The sequence below is a fragment of the Ctenocephalides felis genome, unplaced genomic scaffold, assembly GCF_003426905.1.
Source record: "Ctenocephalides felis isolate EL2017-DRISC unplaced genomic scaffold, ASM342690v1 CF-g0.4_SCAFFOLD_01886, whole genome shotgun sequence".
Lineage (NCBI taxonomy): Eukaryota > Metazoa > Arthropoda > Insecta > Siphonaptera > Pulicidae > Ctenocephalides > Ctenocephalides felis.
Window position 1 is genome coordinate 48,677,616 of NW_020538040.1, and position 26,757 is coordinate 48,704,372.

The 26,757-nt window shown below is 30.7% G+C and overlaps 5 protein-coding genes across 7 annotated transcripts; 4 read left to right on the plus strand and 1 right to left on the minus strand.

Moving 5' to 3' along the window:
• The first annotated feature begins 205 nt into the window (after positions 1-205).
• Positions 206-3,566, plus strand: LOC113375028 (optineurin-like). Its single transcript, XM_026614981.1, has 6 exons — positions 206-327; positions 2,144-2,278; positions 2,580-2,639; positions 2,725-2,820; positions 3,193-3,333; positions 3,405-3,566. The coding sequence occupies exons 1-6, from the start codon at positions 223-225 to the stop codon at positions 3,564-3,566; spliced, it is 699 nt and encodes a 232-aa protein (XP_026470766.1). The 5' UTR covers positions 206-222.
• Positions 3,567-12,342: 8,776 nt separating this feature from the next.
• On the plus strand, positions 12,343-13,553 carry LOC113378038. 2 transcript variants are annotated; one of them, XM_026618549.1, is made up of 4 exons: positions 12,343-12,481; positions 12,552-12,650; positions 12,718-12,821; positions 13,392-13,553. In XM_026618549.1, the coding sequence occupies exons 2-4, from the start codon at positions 12,569-12,571 to the stop codon at positions 13,521-13,523; spliced, it is 318 nt and encodes a 105-aa protein (XP_026474334.1). In that variant the 5' UTR covers positions 12,343-12,481; positions 12,552-12,568; the 3' UTR covers positions 13,524-13,553. The 2 variants fall into 2 exon arrangements, with proteins under 2 accessions (XP_026474334.1, XP_026474335.1); XM_026618550.1 differs by having other exon boundaries at positions 12,368-12,494.
• Positions 13,554-14,021, plus strand: LOC113378039. Its single transcript, XM_026618551.1, has one exon. The coding sequence runs from the start codon at positions 13,577-13,579 to the stop codon at positions 13,883-13,885; it is 309 nt and encodes a 102-aa protein (XP_026474336.1). The 5' UTR covers positions 13,554-13,576; the 3' UTR covers positions 13,886-14,021.
• On the plus strand, positions 13,785-15,378 carry LOC113378037 (ankyrin repeat domain-containing protein 39). 2 transcript variants are annotated; one of them, XM_026618548.1, is made up of 4 exons: positions 13,785-13,919; positions 13,996-14,116; positions 14,362-14,568; positions 15,041-15,378. In XM_026618548.1, the coding sequence occupies exons 2-4, from the start codon at positions 14,020-14,022 to the stop codon at positions 15,259-15,261; spliced, it is 525 nt and encodes a 174-aa protein (XP_026474333.1). In that variant the 5' UTR covers positions 13,785-13,919; positions 13,996-14,019; the 3' UTR covers positions 15,262-15,378. The 2 variants fall into 2 exon arrangements, with proteins under 2 accessions (XP_026474333.1, XP_026474332.1); XM_026618547.1 differs by having other exon boundaries at positions 13,832-13,919; positions 13,993-14,116.
• Positions 15,379-15,435: 57 nt separating this feature from the next.
• Positions 15,436-18,538, minus strand: LOC113376587. Its single transcript, XM_026616556.1, has 4 exons — positions 18,401-18,538; positions 18,199-18,338; positions 16,560-16,619; positions 15,436-16,356 (listed from the first exon to the last, which is right to left on the minus strand). The coding sequence occupies exons 1-4, from the start codon at positions 18,415-18,417 to the stop codon at positions 15,596-15,598; spliced, it is 978 nt and encodes a 325-aa protein (XP_026472341.1). The 5' UTR covers positions 18,418-18,538; the 3' UTR covers positions 15,436-15,595.
• Positions 18,539-26,757: the final 8,219 nt, after the last annotated feature.

Here is a 26,757-nt window from a genome sequence, read left to right on the forward strand (position 1 = left end):
TCTCAAACCAAATATTATTTGCAAATATGAAAAATTAGAGTTTCGACAACTTAATTAAAAGTTGTTAACGGACAAATTTGCCGTTTTTTTAACAGCGTGACCTTCCCGCCCTCCAATTGGCTAATGAATCGTTCCGTAAAAAACAGTTTACGACGAATACAAGTGCACAACCTTAAAATCATAGTATTCCGAAATCAATAAATTTTGTTTATATTAAGCGTTATGAATATGTCTAAAGAATTATTGAAGAAAGAAGAAAAGTGCATCGAAATGCAGGCGCAACTTGAGGAAAGCACAAAGAAAACTCATGCGGAAAAGTGCGAAGAGGTATAGATATATCATAATTATGAATACAAAATAAAGGGGTTATCTTTACATCAAATGACATGTTTGATTTTTCAATTTTTTCAATTATAAAATATGTATTTCTTTATATAATGTAGTTTACAATTTAAGGGTGTTACAAAGAGTTTTTTATCCTCAGGTATTACAATATTTCATAAATTACTACTGTAACAATTGATTTTGTATACAATGGTATGTATTATATCGGATATCAGGCATGTGTAAAAAAAGAATTTAGTAATTCTTTAAAAAATCACATAACAATATTTAGCAAAATAATGTTAATGAATAGTGTTAGTGAATAATGTTTCAATCTTAGACAATATAAGAATATGATATGTTCTACATATAGAATTATAGGCGTTTTATTTTTTTTTGACTTTTACGTTCAGAGTACTAGTTAAGGGATACTACAATCAGACACGATGGCGCTGTTATCGGCATTCAAATTAATGAATTTTAATAATCGGGTATTTGAACCTAAATTTTCATTACATTCGTATTATGTTCTGTAATAATACAATTATAACAAGGATATACTAAACTAGTGGTGTATGGCAGCGTGCCTTAGGGCAATTTGCTAGAACTTCTGTAATATTGTCTAATATTTATAAGAATTATAGAAACTGAATTACAAAGTTAAAATTATTCACTTAAAATATATATGTGAGCTTTAGAACTTTAACCGATATATAAAATAACTAGTGGGGCGCATGGCATCGTGCCTTAAGGCAAATTGCTGAAACTTCCCGTACCAAAAATTATTTTTCTTTAAAAGAGATTAACATTTTTGAAAAAATTTACTCTGAAAAAATTAGATTTTTGAGAAACTATAAATTTTTGCAAAAATTTACTTTTTTTTAAAAAAAAGACTTTTTGAAGAAAAATTTATTTTAAAATATTGTGGAAATACTGAACATTTTTTCAAAGAAATCGTACTGCTTGAACTGCATAGAGACGAAATGTCAAAGCGCGCAAGTGCCGCGCCGCCGTCTAACGCATAAGCATTGGTACGGAACCCATAGAAATGTAAAAAAAATTATACTTATTGTTAAAATCTCTATAAAATATCTGATAATTTGATGTGCATCTGTCTAATGATCATTTTTGACCGCCAGATGGCATTTTTTTTACTTTTTAACTTCCCGTAGGGCAAGTTATAGTAATCGCAAAAAAATCGAAAATAAAATTTTTTATATATCTTTACGTTTCAAAACTTTCCGAACATTTTGGCATACCTTAGAAAAAATGAATGTATGTGTGTGTGTGCGGATACAAATTTTCGTCGACGATTTTGGGAACACGGATAAAGCGATTTGAATAATTCAAAAAACATACATGTAACATATTCTAATATTACATTATGCTTTCATGGAGTAAAATATTCGAAGACTCAAAATTTCTACCCCTCGTGAATAAGGAACAAAATATTTTATGAAACAAGAAACTGCAAATGAAGAGAAGTAAAATTTAAAATTATGGCAGACCTCTGTTATATTATGAAGTTGATCAATATTTATATCTGCAATATTTTAATAAATATATAATAATGAAGAAATGAATAATAATAATAATAATATAAATAAAAAATAATTAATAATTTTTACTCCAATTTGCACAAAATAGATGAAGGTACATATATTAAAAAGTAAAAATGCATACAATTTCGGCAATTATATTCTGAACTCGAGCACAGAGCTTTCGTACATCATGTTATAAAATTTTTAACACCGATTTTTACAAAGAAATAAGATATCACATAATTAGATAAAATAACAATTAATAATAATTTTACTAGGAACAACGATTGCTTGACCTTTCTAATGATAAAGATGCATTTAAAGAACAAAATGGAAAAAATTCTGAACCAATAAACGAAGTCCCTACTAATGATGCAGAAAAAGAAAAAGAAACTTTTAAGAAAGAATACGAGGTAAACATCAAGAACTATTTAATTAAATATTTATAAATAATTAGGACAACATTGACAAAATTTACAAAAAAAATACTTTTTACGAAATTTGGGTAGCGCCCTACTTCAATACGATACAGTTAAATTTCAAGATAAAAAATCTATATATTAGGTTGTCAAATATCGCTTCCGCTTTTTTGCTCTTGGTCTAATACAAAAAGGCGGAAGGGAGATATTTGACAACCTATTATTAAAATATTAAAAATTCGTTAACATATAAAATTAAATATAATATTACCATTCTATCATTTTCCTTCTACAGAATGAACTGAAGATATTAAAGAATAACTTAAGTTACCTAGAAGCTACACAAGCACCTGATGTAAGTAAAAACATTTTTATCTAAAAACTGAGTTAGTGTAAATATTTCAAGCTCATGAATTATGATAAAAATTATTATATCTCAGCATGAACACAAGCAAGATTCAGAAGACAAATTGGCGGAAAATTTGGCAAGGCCAAAGAAGGATATTGAATGCTCCGACCACAAGACGAAATATGAGGTCAATATAATATTCTCAATTAATAATATATAATTGTATTCATAAATAACAACATTTTTGTTTAAGTTTTTGTTCAACATATAACACGACTGAAATCGATAGAAATTTCTATCATTTAAATGTTTTGCTAAAAGTAATTAATTAGAATATTATAACACTAAGAAAACATTTTTAAGTAAACAATTTGAAGTAAGTTATGTAAAATGCTTGATCGATTGTATAATGAATATAAAAATATGAAAAATGAATTATTTAATATAATATAAAAAGTACTGTTTCGAAATGGTAATGAGCATCGTGATACAGATTTGGAGTTTGAAGCAAAACTGAGTATGGTCAAGCTTATTCATAATTGAAATATTTATTTTACAGGGAATTGTTGTAAACTACAACAAATTAGATACAGAATATCAAAGGCTTAAAGATCAATTGAAAATTTGCATAGCATCAGATAAATTGTGTAAAGATCAGATGCAGCGCGTCAAAGAGTTAAACGATCAGCAAAATTATGAGGTAATCATTATTTTGAATTTCTTTTGGCATAATTTAGCACAAGAATTTACAATAACTTTATGTACAAATAGGACCAAGAAGCTATTAATAGGCAAGTCGTTGATGAACTTGAGAAACGCCTATATGAACAAGGAGAAGTAATACAAACCTTAGTAAGGGCCATTGAACATCAACAGTCTATAATGGGAACCCTTCGAGAACAAAAAGACATAATCGCCACTTTAAACCTATGAAAAAAGTTCGCCAAGTTTTTAATTTATATATGCCAGAAGAATCCGAACCTACACCATGATCACTTAATGTTCAAATTAATTTTTAATTTTAATTAACATATTTCCATATTATTAAAATTTAATCGGCGAAATTACGTTGTGAAAAAAATATTAACTATAATCTCAAAACCTATTCGAATAATTAAAAATTATAAAAATCTACTGTGTTATTTTGTCATTAATTCATTATGATATATACCAATAACTTATTAATGCCTTTATATCACAAAATTGGAAACTGTTAGCAAAATTATTTACAAGATGCGAAATTTAGATCCTTCTAATATACTTTTGTCTGTCTAAATTAAAATTCAACTTTTGTAGTTACTAGTAAGAGTCAAACTGTCTCGTATCAAATGCAATTGATTCGTAATATATTCTGTTTTTCAATAATCAAAAGATTATATTGAAATGAAAAACTGGAAGATAAAAAAGTGGAGTATTTTACACTGATGGTAAGTCATTTGCTGATTATATTTATAAAATATTTATTAATTTATTAATAATACATTCGTTTTTTTTATTTTTGAGCACTGTTGATCAGTTTACGATACAAGAATATAATTTTTAAGCATACGTTATTTAATTGTTTTGCTGAAGCATATTGTTATTTTTAAGTTTTGATCAACAGTTTTTTTTATATAAACTCAGTAGAAGCTTAAATGTTGATTTGTTTATTATACTTACCAATATATATTTAGACTCTTTTTTACGCTAGTTCTTCAGCCTAATAATTAATCTACATGGCATTGATTAAATAATTTAGCTATTATTCCGTAAATCATATTTACCCCTCCTATGGAACATATGATAAATTTTAGAAAAATAACAAAAAAAAAATACTTTAACAATAGTTTACATAGTCAAATTAGACCATTGTGCCCACCCCTACCCTACATATGGGATATAGAATTACGAATTCCGATTTAAAAATAAATTTTAAATCTACCTGTGTTGTAAATATTTGTTATCACTTTACCATTTCTCACTCATTCTAAGCCATTTTCATATTACTAGAGAATTCGTATGAAATTTTCACACTATCTTTTTAACTACATTGCGTACCCAGAAAAAAGTGGGTTCATTTCAACAAAAATGTATTTAATTAAATAAGTGAAATAATGTAAATATTGTTAAAGACATAAGATTGAATTAAAAACACGTTCTACGTTTAAGACGTAAGATAGTTTAATTTACGTTTCAAAAATTTCTCAACAATTTGACGTACTTTAGAAGCAGGTACAGCCTTTTCGATACGGGGCAAAAGTGCTGAAAATGGCAATTCATTTGTTGAGATAAAAGTGCATCCGATTTGAATGATTTAAAAAATATTTTATTTGTATAAACAAAATGAAGCACTGATTAAATGTTTGAAGAGGCAGGTCTGGCGGTTTTTGAGATCCAATAAAAAAAAGTTTGACGGACAAAAATGATCATCAGACATATGCACATCAAATTATCAGATATTTTATAAAGATTTTAATAATGAGTACTAGTTTTTTTTTTTTTGTATAGGTTCCGTACCAATGTGTACCCGTTAGACTGCGCCGCGGCGCTTACGCGCTTAGATATTTCGCCTCTAAGCAGCTAACGCATCGCGATTGCTTTGAAAAACATTCAAGATTTTCAAAATATAAAAAAATATTTCATTTTTTTTTTCAAAAATCTAATTTATTCAAATAATTTTAAAGCTTGTTTAGAAATTTTAATTTTTGGTACGAGAGGTTTGCCTTAAGGCACCACTAGTTGCGATAACTATAACTTATTTCCGTAGAGAAGTTAAAAATGACAAGTAAATAAATTAATTGGTTGTCAAACTAATGAAATTGTGTTGAAATTTAATTTTAAAAATATTCACTAGGATCTCAAAACGATCAAACATATTGTAAACGTACAAATCGGTGTTTTTTCAACGACGTGACCCTACCCCCCAATTGGATAATGAATCGTTCCGTATAAACAGTTTCCATAGTGACGAATATAAATAAGTGAATAACCTTAAAATCATAGTAGTCTGAAATCAACATATTTTGTTCATAATTCACCATGAGTATTTCTAAAGAGTTGTTAAAGAAAGAAGAAAAGTACACTGAAATTCAGGCGCAACTTGAAGAAAGCACGAAGAAAATTCTTGCGGACTATGCAAAGTACAAAGAGGTATAGATTTATCATAATTATGAATATAAAATGAACGGATTATATTTTCACAAAATGAATATGAAATGACATATTTGATCATAATTATTCTAATTCTATGAAGCATATTTATATATTCTATATCACCTTTACGTTATGTTTTCATGGAATAAAATGTACTCACAGGCTTAAAGTTTGGTGACTAACAATCAAAATATTTTTTATAAAAAAAAACTGCAAATAAATAGAAGTATAAGTTAAAATTATGGCAAACATGTTATATTATAAAACAGATCAATAGTTATATATATACGATATTAACTTCCCGGAGGGTAAGTTATAGTACCCTTCCAAAAATCGAAATTGGAATTGGAATATCTTTACGTTTCAAGGTTTTTTAAACATTTTGGCAAAAATGGATATGTGTGTATGGATACAATTTTTAGTCCATGATTTCGAAAGCACGAATCAACCGATTTGAATGATTCAAAAAATATTCGATTCATATTAGTTTTTGGCAAAGGCAGGTCCAGCCATTTCAAAGAGAAAAAAATCAAAAATTGGAAATTCGGTTTTCGCGAGAGTGGTGCACCCGATTAGATTTATTCAAAATAAATTTGATTCGTGTTGACGGCGAGACGTGCTGGTGAGTTTTTAGCAAAGACAGGTTCATCCGCCTGGGACATACAGAATAAAAAGAGCTATTAATTACAGCTTTTGAGAAAACGGAGCGTCCTTTTCGAATGATTCAAAAAACATTCTGCTTCTGTAGACACCGTGAAGAAAAATGATTAGTTTTTGGGGAAGGCAAAAAAATATCGAAAATGATTCTAATTTTAATTTAAATAATTTTAGCTATGTAATTCAGTTTATATATAATTCTTAGAAATACGATGTAAGGTCCTTCAGTCCTAAACTCCGCTTGATTAAGTTTTGATTGTTAACATTGCACCACTAGTTTTAAATTTATGTAGGGCAAAACCATATCCTTAAAAGCTCCTGTTGGATCTATATATAATAAATTTCATTGAAATACATCGCATCCTGTTGAATACTGCATTAAAAGTCAATATTTTAACCCAGTCGTCTTCATTGTTTTCCAAACTGAACTTCGCATGTTAAAGCAATGCACAAAATATACACATTTTTTTCCATATCTATATGCTAATTTTTTATATTTTAAAATTATAAAAGCAAACAGGTAATTAGGAAAATAATTAAAATTTCATAAAACTTACGATGCGCGTTGAAAACATTTTATTTTTAATATAGACTAATATTATTTAAATCAATCATTGCTAATTATTTGCTTGTACTCAAATCAAAGAAAATTTAACAACTATATCTAAACTTTATTTTAATTCAATTACATATTTTTGAAGACCACTTAAACCTCTAAGAAATAAAAATATGTTTTCATCTAAAACAGAAATTTTTAAAATAGCTATCGATATATTTATATCTTCTATTATTATAAATTGAACATAAGAGCAAATAGCCATGAATTACTGATCTGAAAAATTATAATTAGATAAATAAAAATTGATTACCAAATTTTACTTCAATTTGCATTAAATAAATAAAAGTACATATATAAAAAGTAAAAATGTCTATGCCTGAGCACAAAGTTTTTGTAACATCATGTTATAAAATTTTTAATATGAATTTTAACAACGAAATAAGATATCACGCAATGAGATAAAATAACAATTAACAATAATATTACTAGGAACAAGAGTTGCTTCTTTCAAGTGATAAAGATGAATCCAAAGAAGAAAAAAATGAATTGAAAGAAAGAGAAAAGAATTCTGAACTCGAAAAATTGCATAAACCAACAGAAGAAAATAAGGATGCAATGTTTTGTAATTCTGATGTTTTCCTTGAACAAGGACCTACTAGTGATGTATTTGAAAAAACAACAAGTATTTTAATGAAAAATTTTCAGGTAAACACCAAAACCTATTTATATTCACAATTGAATACTTATAAATAATTATGATCTATTTATTTATTTATTTATTACCAATAATCTTTATTCTATGTCATTATTGTTATTTATATCATGGACAAAATTAACTACTTAATTAAAAAATCCTTTTTACGAAATTGGTATGGCTTCTAATATGTTACAGTTAAATTTTAAGATAATATATATATATATATATATATATATATATATTATATATATATATATAATATTAATAATTCATTAATATTTTACATGTTCAATTTCCTGTTACAGAGTGAAATACTGAATTTAAAAAATGATTTAACTACTTTAAAGATTGCTCAAAAAGCGGATGTAAGTAAAAACATTTCCATCTAAAAACTGAGTTAGTGCAAATATATTAAACTCATAAATTATTATTAAAATTGTTACATCTTAGCATGAAAAGTACAAACAGATGCAAGCTTCGAAGGACAAGTTGGCGAGTGATATAATTAAACTTAATAATCAGAATAATGTTTTGAGAAACAGTTTAAAAGAAAAGGATATTGAATGCTCTGATCACAAGACGAAATATGAGGTCAATATAATAGTCTTAATGAATAATAAATAATTGTATTCAAAAGTACGAAAATTATTTGTTTAGGTTTTTATTCAACACATAACATGATTGAAATTGATAGAAAATGTTTTGTAAAGTAATAAATTAGAGCGTATGGCAATAAGAGAATATTTAAAAATAAACCATTTGAATTTAATTATTTAAAATGCTCGATCGATTGTATAATGAACTCCAAAATAAGATAAATATATTATTTAAATATAAAAACTTACATGTATAACAACAAGTTCTATACCGCGGTGGTTATTGAAAATTGAATTTGGTCAAGCTTATTCCTAGTTAAATTATTTATTTTACAGGAACTTGATGCAAAATATAAAAATGTAGAAAAAGATTATCAAAGACTTAAAGGTGAACTCAAAACTTGCATAGCATCAGATAAACTGTGCAAAGATCAGATGCAGCGCGTCAAACAGTCCTATGAATCGCTCCAAATAAAATCGAAGAACGACCAGCAAAACTATAAGGTAAACGATACTTTGAACTAATTTAGCACAAGAATTTCAAATAACGACACCTTATGTACATATAGGATCAACAAGCTATTAATAAGCAAGTCGTTGAGGAACTTGAGAAACGCTTACGTGAACAAGAAAAATTAATAAAAACCTTAGTGACCGCGATTGAACATCAGCAGTCGATTATGGGAAACCTTCAACGCCAAACAGACTTACTCGCCACTCTGAACCTATGTGAAGTTACAGAAAAAAACTTTCGAGAACTTTTAAATTTATATATGCCAGAAGAAACCAAACCTACACCATGATCATTATCATGATGAAATAAAAGAATGTGACATATTTTCGAAAATATTAATTATGATCTCAAAATTTATTTGAATAATTAAAAATGTTAAAAATCTACGATGTTATTTTGTCATTAATTCGTTATGATATATACTAATAACTTATTAGTGCCTTTATATAGCAAAATTGGAAACTGTTAACAAAATTATTTACAAGATGTGGCAAAATTAAAAAAAAAATCGAAATACATTAGTGTATAAAATGGCCCTTCTATTTCAAATCCTTCTATTTTCTAAATTAATATTCAATTTTTGTTACTTGTAAGCGTCAGATTGTCTCGTATCAAATGAAATTGATTCGTAATACATTCTGTATTCCAATAATAAAACGAATGTATGGTAATGAGGAACTGGAATATTTTACACGGGTAAGTCATTTATCAATTTTATTGATGAAATATTTACACTCTCAAGTAAAACATTGAATTTTTTACCAATACTATACTAAAGTAGAGGGCAAAATATGTGAGAAAAATCATCGCCTTGTATCGGGCGACGTCGCCTTCGGAAGATACATGCCCACATTGTCATTTCTAGCAATTTTTTTCGTAGTTAGTTTTTTTGTTTTGAGCACTGCTGATTAGTTTACGTTACCAGAATACAATTTTTGAGCATACGTTATTCAATTGTTTTATGAAGCATATTGTTATTTGTAAGTTATTATCGATAGTATTTTTATATAAACTCTATAAAAGCTTAAATGTTGACGAAGATTTTTGTTTATTATACTTACCGATATAAATTTAGACAATTTTTAACGCTTGTTTTTCAACCTAATAATTACACTACATCGCATTGATTATAATCTATTTTATTCGTAAAACCTCTTTTAAAATTAAGAATAAAACATCGAACCTTTTTCGCCCCTTACTGTTTTAGAAAAAAAGCAAAAAATATATTTCTATATTGATAGCTACAAAATTTAATGAACATAGTTCAGACTGTCAAATTATACCTTTGTGCCACGCCCGCTCGTGATTTAGAATTACGAATTCAAATTTAGAAATGAATTTGAAATCTTACCTTTGAAATAAATATTTGTTATCACTTTACCAGTTCTCACTCATTCTCAGCCATTTTCACATCACCTAAGAATTCGTATCAGATTTTCGCACTCTATTTGTAACTACATTGCGTACCTGGAAAAAGTTGGATTCATTACAATTAGAATTGAATTCATTAATTGAATGAGTAAAATAATATATAGTATAGCAGTATAATTAAAAATACGTACACATCTTTATTTATTGAATAGCAATCGAAACTTAAGGGTTCTATGAGCTGTTGTAATGAAACTGTAAACCGATGTCACTGCTTGACATCAGGGTGATCGAAGCTTTATTGAACCCGGAAATTTTGATTCAAATTCCGTTGCTCTAACCGCTTACCCGTAGGTAAAAATACGAGCGATCCCGATGTAAACATCTTTAAAACCGATTTGTTGATTTTATTATCGTTATATATTACTACATATGGGGCACGCCCGTAGGTATGCGCTTAAGAGCGTCGAGACCTGAATCTAGGTTCCGGGTTCGATACCCACTTCGAGCAGCCTGTTGTCAGGCAGCAGTGACAACGATTTTCACTTGGCAATATAGATAGCAATATGTTTCCAAGTGAAATTAGCCCTCACCCGACATTGCTGCACCAATAAAAATATTCGCCCTATTACAGAAATTGTAATATCATACAGAGATGCGACAACTGTTTGGACTGCTATCTGTCAAACAGACTAGTATTAAGTCAAATCAGCACAACAGCTTATAGGACTGTTAGGTTCTGATTGCTGTTCAAAAATAATTAAAAAAAAATTACTACAGGTGGTAGTATTCCTTATCAAAAACTGTTGATGTATTGTTGACTTCCCGAACGAGATGTTATGTTTTTGTCTGAAAATCTATTTATGCTAATCAAATTATCAGATATTTTATAGAGATTTTAATAATGTGTACAAATTTTGTGTAATTTTTTTGGGTTCCGTACCAAGATTTTTAATTACAGTACGGGAAGTTCCAGCAATTTGCCTTAAGGCACGATGCCATGCTGTTAGTTAACTAGTTTTAGTCAACTCCGTGATTTTTCAGCGTACTCAATTACACATTATGTATGTCTCACTACTACGTATAAGCCTCCTCTCTTAGTTGGCGAAAATAGTTGTTGAAAATATCTGTGAATTCAATAGCAATGAAGATCTCCATTAAAATCAAAGAACTGAATCAATTCTTAAAAATCGTTGCAATAAATTGGCGCAGGCCAGTATAAAATCAAAAATATTTCTGAGCTCGCAGCCGTTTGGGCCGGGGTTCACTTGGATCGGAGGCCACCTTGAATCTGGGGTCACCAGTGGCGGATCCAGGGGGTGGGCCACGGGGGTCATGACCCCCCCTAAGCTTGTCTTAAGACTTAGATAGAACGCTAATTCAGCAATAAAATTCCTTTATGATGATTTTATTTATGTACATATTTTGTTACCAAACGCATTTTATAACTTTAATATGTGACTTATTATAGACGAACGGCGAAGTCAAAGACTAAAATTTAAGGATTTTCTAATCGTATTGCGGGGTAAAATAGGACGGCCAGAGGACAAACAATTCAATGTATTATTTTTAACTTTGAAGAGATTTAACGAAATAATAACTATATTATTCAACCAATGCAAAATATAAATTTTATGGGTGCATTTATTACAGAGGTACCTCTGCATATAACCTCGATTTGATATTTCGTCCAAAATATTCATGAGCAGAGTTGGAATAAATATTTATTTAATTTATCTCTTGTAAAAAATGTGACCCCCCCTGACGCCAAAGCTGGATCCGCCACTGGGGGTCACCCTATAGGGCCAAACGCCTACGCCACTAAGTAAGTATGTACTTTATATTGTAGAATTGTTATTAGTCGAACTGATGAATAATAATTCAACAATAATATTCAGCAATAATGAAAGTCATGTTCGAACGCTTCTGTAGATAACCCTAAAATGTTGTCATGTTTTGGTGACAAAAATATTAAGCAATTAGCACTACGTTACTTACGTCTTCCCACTGCCAATTTACCATCGACGAGCAAAGTATTAACTGAAAAGACAAATATTTCAGCGCCATCTCCCAATGTTTATATCGTGACCTCGTTGGATGTGTACAGGTTTAGTGTACATTGGTGTACATTACAGATTACAGGTTGCTACACGAGAACTGATTGTCAGATCATTTTGCGCAGTATCGTATTGGATGTCGAAAACCATATTTGGTTTTCGGTAGATTTTTTTATTGTTGTAAAGGATTCAGTGTCAGCACCAATTTCACAGCCAACGTCCGTATCGATTTTTATAAACTGTGCTTAGCTCGTTTATTTGAACAAAGGTTAGAATCAAAGGTATGTTAAAAAGTGATTAGCCATTTATGTAATTACACTTTTTGTTGACTTTAATAGTTTAAGTGGTCCTACAAATGCCATACATTTTAATACGAGGTAATTTAGCCTCTTATGGACAACAGCATCCTTGGAGAGTTTTAGTATCTGGCCTTAGAGGTAGAACTTCAAATTATGTCTTAGAAATCTATAATTTAGGAGCTTGTCTTAATTCAGTCATTTTTAGCTTGTGAAATCGAACAAATGAAAAGATTTTCTTGCGGAGGATATTGTGATGACTCCACTATTGTTTACCTTCAACATCCTTGTGTCATTTTAACAGCTCTTGAGGTAAAGAGATTTAAAGACTTATTAATTAGAGCTCTGTTTTGCATTATTTTAACACTAATCATCTATTATTCCCGCCTTGAATGTGTGGTTTAGTTAAACAAATAGCCTAATACACAAGCACATAATATGAATATGCACATGTGTTAGCTGCATACTTTTAAGTATTTTTCAAAAACCTATACTTAACAATTTTCAAATATATTTCGCCATTGTTTTAAATTTTTATGTAATATGCCTTGCGAAGAAGAACCTCAACTGAAATCCTGAAAATTGATATAATACATATAAATTAAATTAATTCAGTAGCTAATATGGATAAAACCTATATGTTATTGTGTTGTTGTATTAATATTGTTTGTTATAAGAATAATTTATCAATTCACATGTTACTTTTCATTTGTTCAAACACCCCTCTTTAACGAAATTTAATACAATTATTCTAAAAATAATTTATTTCAATTATCTTGATGTTGCACCTAAATTTTACCTGCAATTCTCTATGTGAAGAAGTACATATTATAATATAATAATTTACTGGCTCAATTTAAATTAATTCCTGATTTCTAATAGGTTTTGGGTTATAAAGTTGTTGCCAGTTCATCTACAGCTATAAAACAAGATTATAATGAGTACATGTGGACTATGACAAAAGAATTTTCTGAACCTGACCCAACTAAATGTGGAGAATCAAAGCACGAGTAGCGATAAGTCATTGCATATAAGTAAGAAATCTTTGAGTTTGGGAACTCTTAAGAATGGAGCCAAGTCTGACTCAACCTGCACCAGTAATATCATTACCAGTTGTTCCTTCAGATGACACTTTTTATTACATAGCCGTGAAAGGCTCCTTGCATGCTAGCGATTGTAATATATTTGGATTGTCCAAAGATGAACATCAGGCAATCTGCGATCGATTTCTTTGTTCATCAATGGAAGTAGTAAATGGATCTATAATTAAAGGACATTGTATTGCAGTGATTAATGCTTTAGCTGAATTAGGGTATCGTGTTGTTTCTACTACTGGTGAAGCTGAAGTCGTTTGGACATTGCAAAGAGAACTCTAGCTTGTGATTCTGCACAGTGTGTTTTGCATATTCTGTAAAGAATTAAAACTAATAATTTAAATAAAAATATCTAACCTTTATATATATATATTATTGTATTAATCCAGAAGTATTCTAAAGCCAGTACTAATAAAATGTCGCATAATCATGAAAATGGATGTTGCTACAAGCCAACAACCGCCGCACAATCATTGGATGAAATGGATTTTGAACGTGGTATATGGAATGCTGGTGAGTCAACTTTATATAAATATAATTATACGTGGCCCATTTTGACCTCAAAGTTTTTGAAATTTTAGGGTGAATGAATTATTCCAGCATATACAGTTTTCACATATTTCAAATGTTTAACTATGTGGATTATATTCAGACAAAACGCAAAATTTGAAACCATTTAATTTATGTTGACTTATTTAATTTCAATTTATAATATTGAAACATTTGTAGTTAAAAACATTAAGAAATTTATTTTTTAGCATTGTATAATGATTTGGATCGAGTAAAAGTGCTGTTAAGACATACCTCGCCAAACATAATAGATAAGTCAGGTTATACAGCACTGCATTACGCAGCTCGGAGTGGTCATTTACTTGTCTGCCAAATTCTTTTAAGTAATGGTGCTGATGTAGATGCTAAAACAAAAGCTGGAGGAGTGACACCTTTAATGAGGGCTGTTACAGCCGGTAAAAATAAATAATTAATATTATGCTTTGAAAAAATTCTTGTAATCAATTTTTAATACTATTATTGGAATATGTTAGACACAAATATTTAAATAGAAAAAGTCATTGTAGTCTTAGATTTTAAAAATTAATATTTTGAGAGGCTACTGATCGAATATTAAATAACTGAACATATTTGAGATATTTGAAGTTATTGCGGTAGTCTGGTACATGCAAATGTTAAATTGAAATAAATATCACTATTATACTTACTTCATTTAATAATGGATTTTTTAAAGAATGAGCTTCACAATTCTTTCATATCTATTTCATGTATAAATGTTACAAAAGCATATATTGTATATGGTTTTAACTAATTAATTTTTGTCTAATGGATTCCATTATAAAGAGCTTTCCATTATAAAAAGTTTTCATGTGAATATTAAATATTTCATAAGCAAAATTAATGAATTTAATAACATTACATTCAAAGGGCATGAAGACGTAGTTAAAATGTTAATTGACCATGGAGCAGATCTTTCAATTATGGACAATGATGGTAACAATTCTATTCATAGAGCTGTGCTGAGTGGCCAAATTTCTATTGCTACAATTTTGTTGCATAAAAGACCAGACCTCCAAAACATGAAAAATGGGAAAAATTTATCACTAACAGAGATTGCTCTTAATAAAGGAATAATTTTACCTTCTTGAAAAAAGAAAACGAGAAAATTAAGTTAAATCTATGTATAGAAAAGTACAAAATTATTCAACACAATTATTGTCTTATACATCTATTTGATATTTTTAATAACTTGTTCAACAGATATCCTATTTTTATTATAGATCTAGTTTTTAGTATCAACATTTCATGTAACAATGTGGGTGTTACTATTTACAATTTCAAAGTTTGACCAATGTAATGTAATTATAGACTTGTATGCTAATTTCATAAAAATAAACATTTAACGATATGTTTGTTTTATTAAATTTAATTATACAAAATAAGTATTTACCTGAAGCAAGTCAATTTAATTAGGACCCAAGATCATTCACTTGCTTTGAACTTTCTAAACTCTTCGAGAATTTTGTCTCCAAGAAGTTCAATAGTTGATTTAAAAATTGTTTTACAGAAACTACTTAAACACATTTGAAATTCTGTGTTATTACAGGTCACATGTGCATAAAGTTGTCTAGTGTTACTATGATACTTTATAGTTACAATTGCATGAGGAATATCTTTGGAAAAACCATGTGTTTCATGTATATCTCTTATAAAACGTAAATTTGACAATTGAAATTCATCACTATTATCACATGTGGTGTTTAGCATTGTAGCAAAATAAGTTTTAGAATTACCTGTAATCATCTCAGATTCATTCTTACCTAGACCTTTTTGAGTTTTAGTTATATTTGGTGTATCCATAGAACTATCTAGTCGAATCTGTGTTGTCACACAAGAACTAACAGAAACCGTGTCATCATCACTATCACTAATTGTAATACAATCAAAAGAGGTATTGAGGTGCATTATATTTTTAGGTTTATCATTGATCGTAGATAAAATGGCTTTGTCTTTTATAGGCTTATTCGAATAGTTGTTCTCTTTATCATTCTTTCCATTCGGTACTTCTAAGTATTGAACTTTTATTTGAGAAGTGAGTTTTGTTGATAAGCAATGAGAATAGTTTCCATAGTTTTTTCTCCATTGTAATGCTATTCTCTTTCTCTTCTTGCTGAATATTATTTTTCTAACACAGCTACTATAACCAACCAATTTTGTTCTTTTATAACATTTCTTTCTGGCATCTGAATAATTTTTGAAAAAGGTGTTTTAAATTTTTACCACAGCATTTATTCAAACTGTTATTTATATATCAATTAGAAACTTCGAAAATTACTAATTGTTGACATGCGGACATACTCAATAAACAAACAAAGTTAAGATATTAATAGCTTTAACATCAATAACTCTAATAATTATATAACTGGTTACAACCTCAATTATATACCTGGTTTCAGATTTCCTAACGCCTTGTTTTCAGCATAATCCAGATCAACCAAATTGGGATCTAAAATAATTCATTTCTTTAAATAAGTATTTATAAATGCCAGTCTGCAGAAAGTTCATGCATTATATGCTAAAACAAAATATAGAAGAAATGACAACCTTAGACATAAATAAATTTGAACAAATTCTTAAATTTAGGCATGTAAGTGAATTATACATGTTTCAATAAGTAATGTAGATTCCATGCAGTATAAAATTATTATGTAAATATCACTTGAAAATATATTTTTAACTTCCCGAAGGAGAAGTTTATGTTTTCATAAAAAAAATCCGAATTGCTAATTTTATGTTTTCTCGACGTTTCAAGCCATTCTGAATCGAATGAGACCAAATTTGGAAAAAGTATGTGTGTGTGTGTGTGTGTGTGTGAACAGATTTTTTGCCGTAAATCGACGTTTTCTCAAAAACTGCTGATCATCGTGCTGATTAGTTTTTGGTAGAGATCGGCCGGGCCGTTTTCTTGTAATAAAGTTTTTAAAAAAAACATTTCGACGATTTTTATGATTATTTTTTTGACGGTAGATACCATAGTCTTCTAGATCATACTAAAATATTACGGCCCTACGACAACTGGTTTAGCTTTAAAAATTCGTCAAAGTTTGCAAAAATTAGTATGGTCTTTTTGGCATTTGTCAAAATTAGAACTTTCATCGACGTTTGCTTAAAAACGCCTGAACAGATATTTAAAAAGCATTTGATGTATCTCGATGAGGATTATCGTTCCTCAGTTTCGTGCGACGATCGGCCAAGCCGTTTCTTTGTAATTTGGAAAAAAGTGTTAAACCTTTCGTCCACATTTAAGCTCATACTACCGAACCTATAATACCGAAAGATATTAGTTGGGAATGATACTGATTAGTTTTAGGTGAAAATAACAACTATTAAAAACAAAATTTAGGCCGGTTTTTATGGAACTTTTTTTGGCGATATATGTCATGGTCTTATAGATCTTACTGAATTATTACGGCCTTACGACAAGTAGTTTAATTTTAAAAATTCATCAAAGTTTGAGAAAATGAGTAGTTTTTTTGACGCTTGTTAAAATTAAAATTAGACGATTTAGTTGGTATAACGATAGTGTACTTGGTCTTGAACATAGTGAACCATTAAAGTCCTACGGAAACTGGTTCAATTATAATTATTGATTTTGGAAAATTTGCTTTTAGAAAATACTTAGAAGATAAATACGTAAAGTGTTTGTTCGTTTGTTTGCAATGATGTGTTATAAATCCATTCGAATACTTATAATCACTCATAGATTAATTTATTTTTTATCGGTTAAGGCAATTATTTACACATATCGGGAAGTTCATGTAACTTGCCTCAAGGCTAAATACCAAACCAACTAGTTTATATTATATTAATCATCTAATTCAGAAAATCATATTTATAACATGTTATACAAAATACATATATCTACAACTACATCAATGATATATAATTTAGATCAGAAGTGGTAAGTTTGGTTTCACATTTTCAATTTGATGTACACGGGGAAAAAGGTCATACTAAAACGAAGTAAAGCTGAGTATTAAAACGGAATAAAAAGGTAATGTCAAAATTAACAAAATGAACTTTACCACAATGGTAGTAAGAATAATTAGGAGCTCTGACTAGGTTCCTCAACATCATTCGTTTCCAAACAGATTTTCGTTTTTCTTCTACATCCTTTCTTTGTTTTAACATTAACTCCAAATCTTGTGTATCACGTAAACGATTCCTAAACAAAATTAAATATATCGGTAAAAATACAGAGATAACAATATCACTGTTTGGAATTACCTTAGATTTCGAAGCATATTTGCACTTGATGTAAATATTCACGTAATTCTTCTATTAAAAATAAACTGCAAACAAGTTTTTCATAGCTAAATATAATATAATAAACGCACAAATAATTTTAAAACTAGTCATATAATTAAAAACTTGGAATAACTAAAATATGGTTTAATAAATCAATTAAAACCAAACAGGTTATAACCGACACTCATATTACACAAATGACATTTATGCATTGGACAACATATTGTATGAACTATGAACCAGAACATAACCTTAAAGAATGTAGCCAATGTTGAAAACAAAAACGTTGTGATTCAAAATCAACTAACTTTTACCAACTAATTTTGGCTACTAACAATATGTTATTTACTTTTATAAAAACGAATATCAACTACGTGTAATCAATATTAATATGGCATTTAGCAACTATTAAAATTCTCATGAAGAAATTTTCAAATGCTTGTTGCAAATATTATATACTCTTCTTTTCGGTTTTCCTTTGCACTAATAACAAAACAACGGAATTTCGAATTGATATCTTTGAAACAAACAATGTAATCTGTAACCGTCTTCCTAAACAATATTAGATATGATATATTCATATTCTAATATTGACTGTCTTAATAAGTGTACATTACATAAACGTTCAATGAAAATATTAAACTAGTGGTGTATGGCATGCCTTAAGGCAAATTGCTGGAAATTTCCGTACCGTAATGAAATATTCGAGTTTTCAAATATACTATTACGAATACTGTAACTTTCATTATTTTTGCTATATCTGAGCAAATCAAATGTAAATCATAAATATATTACAAAAATATTTTATGGAAAATAAAAAAAAGATGTAATAATTTTTTATCCTCAAAAGCAATAGTTTTGTCAATACAAGCAGAAGGTTTTTTAGATCATTCAAATTTCAGTTTCAGTTTCAGCAGAAAGTTCACCCAAAAACTGCCACTATTGCACTGTACCTTCAAAATAGCGGGACCTGTCTTTGCCAAAAACTAATCACCTCTTTCCCAATCATTGCAAATTGAATGTTTTTTAGATCATTCAAAACCGATACTCCGTTCTCTCAAAAACTCGATTTGTATTCTCTGCACTCTTTGCTCCGTAACTCCGTAATGACTGGACCTGCCTTTGCTAAAACTAATCAGCACATCTCCCTATCAATAGGGATCGAATGTTTTTTAAACCATTCAAATCGGTTTGCGCCCGAAAATGTGGACGAAAAAATGCGGACATACAAAACAGACACACACACACATACATCCATTATTTTATGAGGTATGCCAAAATGTTCAGAAACTTTCAAAACGTGAAGATATGCAAAAATTTACATTTTTGATTTACAGCCTATTACTATGTCTACCCTACGGGAAGTTAATAAACATTTACAGTAAATGTTTATTAACTTAGTAAAATGATTTACTAAATTTTACTAAATAAAATTCACTTTTGCAGGATAAAGCCCGGCCGACTAATCAAACGGCCAAAAACTAATCAGCACGATTACTAACTGATCTTTATAAAACAGCTTTCGTTTTTCCACATCGGTTTAGGATTCCATACGAAAATTTTGACCAAAAAATTAGAACTTAAATGCTAATTAAGAAATGCAAAACTAATTTAGCTCGAGCCGTATCGAGTTTCATTAATTAAGTTTTTGAAATTGGTGCAGGCAGTTCAGAGAAAACATTGACGAAAGGTCCTGTTAAGCTCACATGTACGTACTCACAAGTTTTTGCTTTTTTTTTATTCAACAATATATTTACAACTATCTACATAGACATTAAGTAAATCTTTTGGCAATTATATATAAAAAATGACATCGATATATAAATAGTAAAAAATACACAGTTGCATTTTTCCTTTATAAGAAGTAATGTAATGTGACACGAGTAATTACAAGCTAATTAAATCACTAAATAGTTTTCTTTTGAGTCTTCGTGTTGTGTTTGTAGATAGCAGTACGTTGGCCAACTCGTTTGGGTGTTCTTCGAGTCTGTTTTTGTGGTTAACAGCAAATCTTTTAACTTCCTCGGCTACAGTGCGCATATGTGTGTCATCATGGATCAACCAGGTGGGAGTATATTTTGGGGCGCCTAGAGCAATCCTAAGAACTTTGTTCTGAAACCTTCGAATGATGTTAGCATTACTTTTAGATGTGGTGCCCCAAAGTGCTATGCCATATGTCCAAATCGGCTTAAGTACAACTTTGCATACCAATCGTTTATTGTGTACAGAAAGATGGGATCTCCTACCCATTAAACAATATAGTTCTCGCAACTTTTCCTCAAGCTGATGCCTTTTCTTTTTCATGTAAATTTTCCAATTCAGTTTGCGGTCCAGATGCATGCCCAGATACTTTACGTGTTCGACCTGAGGAACTTCTATTTCATTCACAGTTACAGGTGGACATGCCTCGTGTTTGAGTGTAAAAGTGATGTGGGATGATTTCTGGCCATTGATCTCTAGCCTCCACAGTTTGTACCATTGATCTAATTATGTTAAGTGACGTTGAAGTTTCTCTGAAGCAGTTGTGGAATTTTCATGTTTTGAAAGAATGCAGATAGCATCAGCAAATGAGGCCATGTCTGTGTCGGGTGATGTGGGAATCAGGGGCGTAACTACCGCCGTATCAGCCGTATCAAAAATACGGGGCTCCCGAGCCAGGGGAGCCCCCAACGAGCGCAAGCAGAAAACAAAACAACAATTTCCCAAAAAATTGAATAATTTTAACGTAGTTTGCATTTCCTGTTGTTATCCAGTGGTAATGAACTTAAATTGTAAGCTAACGCTTTAAAAGAATTTATTATTTCTGCTATAATATTTCTGCAATCTCAAGCAATCAATTCAATTAGTAAACTTTCGAGCATCCGGTAAGTTAATACTCTTGTCCTCAAATCTATAAAACTAATCCAGTTTATACATTCTTCGTCGAAAATTGCAATTTGGAATTTTTATAGTTATATTTATAACATTTTTATATTTGTTTTTGTTACTACTTAAATTTTTTGCACGACGCGTAAGTTTAATAGTTAGATTTTAATAAATATAATCAATTAAATGATTTTCAGATTTTTTTGTTTGCTGTTTCTAATTATTAATTTCATTTCTGAAACTTTACAACATGTCAGTAATGACTTACAAAAAATAGTATTTTATTAAGTAATCTTTTGGATAGACTGTGCGAATTAAGATATGAAAAATAATTAAATTAGTTTGCTAAAGAAGTCAAAATAATTTGCAAAAAGATGGTTTGCAATAACTATTTTAAAGAACAAAAGACAAAAAATAATGAAGCGTTATTATGACGAGTTATCAAATGTTATTATGATGAGTTATTCCTCCCAAGATGAAAGAATTTTAGACCCGAAATCTTATTTTAATGTATACTATTGCTGTTTGGATATATTAATTTCACCAACCAAACGAAGATTTCAAAACCTTTGCGACGTAAATAGTAACATTTGTTTTTTTTAAATAGTAACATTTGTTTTTTAAAAATCGAAAGCTAATAATTTATATCCGAGATGCATTTCTTCATCACAAATTGGCCATGAAATAGATATCGAGAATGCTTTTGTAGAGAAAACATCATAGACTTATACCACATTTAGTTTTAACTGAAGATACAATTCCTACTTACATAATATATTCCATGAAATATTTAGTGAAAGAGCTTATGAAGACTTTGTAAAGGATACTTCGATGATTTTTATTTCGAGTTTAATTTTAAATTTGCATTTCTCTTATCATTTATCAAATTGTATATTTTTCCATTTGCCATGAAAATGTTGATCAATATGTCATATGTACTTACATTATTTTATAAAAATTGTGAATTATTATTTATTACTTTGTGGATTTGCTAATGTTAAAATTGTGTACATATGCCGAAAAAATAAACATACCATATAAATGTGCTTTTTCTTTTATTTCCCGGATAGTATTTATATATATATATATATATATATATATATATATATATATATCTTATATATAAAAATGGAGCTCTCTTTCAAATGTCCGAATAAAACTCGAAAACGGCTGAATCGATTTGGCCAGTCTTAGTCTTGAAAAATTCGTGCCAATCCAGAGAATGTCCAAAAGGTGAGAAATTATTTCAAATCCGCGTAGAAACTTTACATTTATAATTTGAAAATTTTTGTAGAAGCGTAATTTAAATAGAACAATGGACGGTGGCAATTTCGTGAAATGTCAAACGCTTTTGACAGATGATGTTCAATTACGTTTAATAGGATGTTTTACGCGAATATTATTTATTTGTGATAAATTTGTAGTAAGTAGTTTTGTTTGTAGTTTTATTTATATACAAAAACGTTAGTAAACGGGCCCCAAGTGTTACTAGAGACTCAAGATATAAACTTTTTCGATATGTTAATATGAAAATGCATTTTTGGCATATTTTTCTCAAACACGGTGCTCTGAAAGATCTTATTTGTATAATTATATGCTCATTGGTATTTATAAAACATTTTCTAGGTTGTTATATTATTTTTTGTTTATGTTATTTAAATTCAGAACCTAAACTTGGTATCGATCAAATGGACCTTTTGTCGAATAACATTTTTCCAGTTATAATTTTCCAGAATTTATCGCAGAATAGATAGTAATATATGAAGGTCCGGGGTTAAAAAAGCCAACCACCGATTTGTCAAAAATCAGTAAAGTTAAGCATTGTTTAACAACAATATTTGAAAGTAGAGGAAAAAAGATTTATAGCCAGCTACAAGCTTGATTTGAAAACGGTAATCTTTTCCAGTTATAATTTTCCAGAATTTATCGCAGAATAGATAATAATATATGATGGTCCGGGGTTAAAAAGGCCAACCACCGATTTGTCAAAAATCAGTAAAGTTAAGCATTGTTTAACAACAATATTTGAAAGTACAGGAAAAAAGATTTATAGCCAGCTACAAGCTTGATTTGAAAACGGTAATCTTTGAAATGGGGGAGATAAACGGTAATCTTTGAGAATCCATAATAAAAGTATTTTCTTCCGTTGGTAGTTTTTAAGCATTAGTTAAAAATGTAATTATTTTGTAAAATACCTTTAAAACTATAATAAGGCTTTAAATCTTTTTGCCACCTGCCCGTTTCAAGTTTGCCGGGTATATATATACAGGGTGGCTGATATGTATTGCAACCAATTTCAGACCGCTATCATTTCTAAACCGTTCATCAGACAGATGACAGATTTATTCCAGTGATTGTTTATTTAATTGTTTACAAGCGTACAAAAGCATTTTGATCTATTGCATTCAGAAAAAAAGTTATTCGTGATGGAAGTCCAGCGTGATAGTGCGATTGCTTCATACTTGGCTGAAAAACCTTAGGTGGCTATATTTCGAGCCCTCCAGTATTTAAATGCGAACAAATATTTTGTTTCTCGTACCATATCTCGTAACCGTGATACACTCAGTGTTGCACCGCATCCAAAAAGTGGACGAAAAAAAACACTAACAACCCCAGAAATGATCTAAAAAGTATAGGCAAAAATCAATCGAAATTCGTGTCGCAGTGGTAAAAAAATGGCCCGTGAGCTGAACATATCGCAAAAACGGATGCAACACATATTGAAAAATGAGCTTGAACTAAAACCATTGAGGATCCAAAAAGTGCAAGAGCTCATTGATGCACAAAAAAAAGTTAGACGGAAAGAAGCGAAGGGGTTGCTTCGCTTGCACGAAAGTGGCTAGTTACCGAATTTGGTTTTCTCAGATGGGAAGTCCTTCCAAATCGAGCAGTTTGTGAACAAACAAAATGATAGGGTTTACTTGCCAAAAAGGTCAGCTAAAAATTTACACCTTCGATTGGCCACCAGAACTCGAGCGCCGCCGACGGTAATGGTGTGAACCACCGTAACGGTCGATGGTGACATTCCACTCTTATTCATCGACCGTGGGATCAAAATAATTGCCGAAATTATCGGGAAAATGTCTTAAAGGCAGTATTGAAGTCCTGGTTGACAAAAATTTTGATCGCAGACCATGGTCATTCCAACAGGACTCAGCACCATCAAACTCAGCACGCGTCTACCAAAAATGGCCTCTAAAAGAGGTTTTTCGCTTCATTTCCATCGCATAATAGCCACCAAAATCTCTGGATCTAAATTTGCTGGACTTTTGTGTCTTGGACATTTTGAAGAGTAAGGTTCGCACTAAAAAATACCAAAGTGTCGATCATCCCAAGAAGGCGCCTCGCCGGGAATGGGCCAAAATACCCCAGAGCCACTTTCGTGCAGCGTGTTATGGTTTTTCTGCCGTTTGAAGGCCATAATTCGTGCCAAAAGTGGCCAATTGGAACAAATATGAACTAATTCTAAAATTTGATGTTATTTCTGACATTTTTGCTTTTGAACAATGAAATTTAAAATGAAAATGACAAAGTTATAGCGCTTTACTTTGTTGCAATACATATCAGCCACCCTGTATATATATATTATCCGGAATTCCGATTATCCGGAATTCGGATTATCCGGAATTCGGATTATCCGGAATTCGGATTATCCGGAATTCCGATTATCCGGATTCCGATTATCCGGAATTCCGATTATCCGGAATTCCGATTATCCGGAATTCGGATTATCCGGAATTCGGATTATCCGGAATTCGGATTATCCGGAATTCGGATTATCCGGAATTCGGATTATCCGGAATTCGGATTATCCGGAATTCGGATTATCCGGAATTCCGATTATCCGGAATTCCGATTATCCGGAATTCCGATTATCCGGAATTCGGATTATCCGGAATTCGATTATCCGGAATTCCGATTATCCGGAATTCGGATTATCCGGAATTCGGATTATCCGGAATTCCGATTATCCGGAATTCCGATTATCCGGAATTCGGATTATCCGGAATTCGGATTATCCGGAATTCGGATTATCCGGAATTCCGGATTATCCGGATTCCGATTATCCGGATTCCGATTATCCGGAATTCCGATTATCCGGAATTCCGATTATCCGGAATTCCGATTATCCGGAATTCGATTATCCGGAATTCGGATTATCCGGAATTCGGATTATCCGGAATTCGGATTATCCGGAATTCGGATTATCCGGAATTCCGATTATCCGGAATTCCGATTATCCGGAATTCCGATTATCCGGAATTCCGATTATCCGGAATTCCGATTATCCGGAATTCGGATTATCCGGAATTCGGATTATCCGGAATTCGGATTATCCGGAATTCGGATTATCCGGAATTCCGATTATCCGGAATTCGATTATCCGGAATTCGGATTATCCGGAATTCGGATTATCCGGAATTCGGATTATCCGGAATTCGGATTATCCGGAATTCGGATTATCCGGAATTCGATTATCCGGAATTCGATTATCCGGAATTCGGATTATCCGGAATTCGATTATCCGGAATTCGGATTATCCGGAATTCGGATTATCCGGAATTCGATTATCCGGAATTCGGATTATCCGGAATTCGATTATCCGGAATTCGATTATCCGGAATTCGATTATCCGGAATTCGGATTATCCGGAATTCGATTATCCGGAATTCGATTATCCGGAATTCCGATTATCCGGAATTCGGATTATCCGGAATTCGGATTATCCGGAATTCGATTATCCGGAATTCCGATTATCCGGAATTCCGATTATCCGGAATTCGGATTATCCGGAATTCGGATTATCCGGAATTCGGATTATCCGGAATTCCGATTATCCGGAATTCCGATTATCCGGAATTCCGATTATCCGGAATTCCGATTATCCGGAATTCGGATTATCCGGAATTCGGATTATCCGGAATTCGGATTATCCGGAATTCGGATTATCCGGAATTCGGATTATCCGGAATTCCGATTATCCGGAATTCGGATTATCCGGAATTCGATTATCCGGAATTCGGATTATCCGGAATTCGGATTATCCGGAATTCGGATTATCCGGAATTCGATTATCCGGAATTCCGATTATCCGGAATTCCGATTATCCGGAATTCGATTATCCGGAATTCGATTATCCGGAATTCGGATTATCCGGAATTCCGATTATCCGGAATTCGATTATCCGGAATTCGGATTATCCGGAATTCGGATTATCCGGAATTCGGATTATCCGGAATTCGGATTATCCGGAATTCGGATTATCCGGAATTCGGATTATCCGGAATTCCGATTATCCGGAATTCCGATTATCCGGAATTCGATTATCCGGAATTCGATTATCCGGAATTCGGATTATCCGGAATTCGGATTATCCGGAATTCCGATTATCCGGAATTCCGATTATCCGGAATTCCGATTATCCGGAATTCGGATTATCCGGAATTCGGATTATCCGGAATTCGGATTAT

Excerpts from the sequence above, each read along its gene's own strand:
- LOC113378039 (XM_026618551.1), top strand. The coding sequence starts at position 13,577 with ATGGAGCCAAGTCTGACTCAACCTGCACCAGTAATATCATTACCAGTT.
- LOC113375028 (XM_026614981.1), top strand. The coding sequence starts at position 223 with ATGAATATGTCTAAAGAATTATTGAAGAAAGAAGAAAAGTGCATCGAA. Across the intron at positions 2,279-2,579 it reads CTTTTAAGAAAGAATACGAG|AATGAACTGAAGATATTAAA; the intron begins GTAAACATCAAG and ends TTCCTTCTACAG. Across the intron at positions 3,334-3,404 it reads ACGATCAGCAAAATTATGAG|GACCAAGAAGCTATTAATAG; the intron begins GTAATCATTATT and ends ATGTACAAATAG.
- LOC113376587 (XM_026616556.1), bottom strand. Across the intron at positions 16,620-18,198 it reads TTATTCTTACTACCATTGTG|ATCCCAATTTGGTTGATCTG; the intron begins GTAAAGTTCATT and ends GAATTATTTTAG. Across the intron at positions 16,357-16,559 it reads GTTAGGAAATCTGAAACCAG|ATGCCAGAAAGAAATGTTAT; the intron begins GTATATAATTGA and ends AAAATTATTCAG.
- LOC113378038 (XM_026618549.1), top strand. The coding sequence starts at position 12,569 with ATGCCATACATTTTAATACGAGGTAATTTAGCCTCTTATGGACAACAG. Across the intron at positions 12,651-12,717 it reads TTTAGTATCTGGCCTTAGAG|CTTGTGAAATCGAACAAATG; the intron begins GTAGAACTTCAA and ends AGTCATTTTTAG. Across the intron at positions 12,822-13,391 it reads TCATTTTAACAGCTCTTGAG|GTTTTGGGTTATAAAGTTGT; the intron begins GTAAAGAGATTT and ends GATTTCTAATAG.
- LOC113378037 (XM_026618548.1), top strand. The coding sequence starts at position 14,020 with ATGTCGCATAATCATGAAAATGGATGTTGCTACAAGCCAACAACCGCC. Across the intron at positions 14,117-14,361 it reads ACGTGGTATATGGAATGCTG|CATTGTATAATGATTTGGAT; the intron begins GTGAGTCAACTT and ends TTTATTTTTTAG. Across the intron at positions 14,569-15,040 it reads AATGAGGGCTGTTACAGCCG|GGCATGAAGACGTAGTTAAA; the intron begins GTAAAAATAAAT and ends TTACATTCAAAG.